The following is a 1,162-nucleotide window of genomic DNA, read 5'->3' on the forward strand; positions in this document are numbered from 1 at the left end:
CCCGTCTCGGCCTCCCAAAGTGCTGGGATTACAGGCTTGAGCCACCGCGCCCGGCCTACTTTTTAATTTTTAAGAGCATCTGGCCAAGTGCAAAATTAGTACCTCAAAGTAAATATTGAGCTGTAAACTCTATCAACATTGTTTCAAAATAGTCATTTTTAGCAATAGGGAAAAATAAACAATAAGACATGCTTACTTTTTAATTTTAATTTTAATTTTTATTTTTTTGAGCATGATCTCTCTCTGTCACCCAGGCTGGAGTACAATGGCGCCATCCTGGCTCACTGTAAATCTCCGCCTCCCAGGTTCAAGCGATTCTCCTGCCTCCGCCTCCTGAGTAGCTGGGATTACAGGCGCCCACCACCATGCCCGGCTAATTTTTGTATTTTTAGTAGAGATAGGGTTTCACCATGCTGGCCAGGCTGGTCTCAAACTCCTGACCTCAGGTGATCCTCCTGCCTCAGCCTCCCAAAGTGCTGGGATTACAGGCATGAGCCACCGCGCCTGGCTTCTGCTTACTTTTTATACAGCAAAATGATTCCTCTTGGCAAAATGCTTCTTAAATTATTCCAAAGTTATTTCATACCAATATTATGTAAATATGAAGAGTTTTTTTCTGTTTATAATTGTTCATAAAACAACAACTTTTAAAGATTTAGTACTTAACATTTTCTGAAGTGTGGGAACATTATTTTTAGATTGAGTAGGTACCCTGTAGCAATGTGCTTTGTATTTTCTGATGTATTATATGACTGTTTCTTTTGTAAAGAGAATCAACTAGGTATTTAAGATTGATAATTTTGCAATTTATGTACTTCACATAGTATGTCAACTTTGGACTAAGAATTCTGTTTTACTTTTTTTACACGTGTTAAACAGAGAAAGGGTCCATGAAGGAAAGTGTATGAGTTGCATTTGTAAACATGAGACTTTTTCAGCGGAACTCTAAACCTTGTGATGGCCACTAACAGATTTAAAATTATGAGTGATTAAGAAAACATTGCTTTGTGGTTATCACTTTAAGTTTTGACACCTAGATTACATTCTTAGTAATAGCATCCACTGGAAAAGGTGAATGTTTTATTCAGCATTTAACTTACATTTGTACTTTAGAGTATTTTTGTATAAAATCCATAGATTTATTTTACATTTAGAGTATTCA

The 1,162-nt window shown here is 36.6% G+C and overlaps 1 protein-coding gene across 1 annotated transcript in view; it reads left to right on the forward strand.

Moving 5' to 3' along the window:
- Positions 1-908, forward strand: part of LY75 (lymphocyte antigen 75) — an 89,802-nt gene extending 88,894 nt beyond the window's left edge. Inside the window, exon 35 of the mRNA XM_011947133.1 lies at positions 880-908. Within this exon, the coding sequence (XP_011802523.1) occupies positions 880-908 (29 nt within the window). The remainder of the gene's footprint in view (positions 1-879) is intronic.
- Positions 909-1,162: the final 254 nt, after the last annotated feature.

Source organism: Colobus angolensis, unplaced genomic scaffold (assembly GCF_000951035.1).
Source record: "Colobus angolensis palliatus isolate OR3802 unplaced genomic scaffold, Cang.pa_1.0 Scaffold259, whole genome shotgun sequence".
NCBI lineage: Eukaryota > Metazoa > Chordata > Mammalia > Primates > Cercopithecidae > Colobus > Colobus angolensis.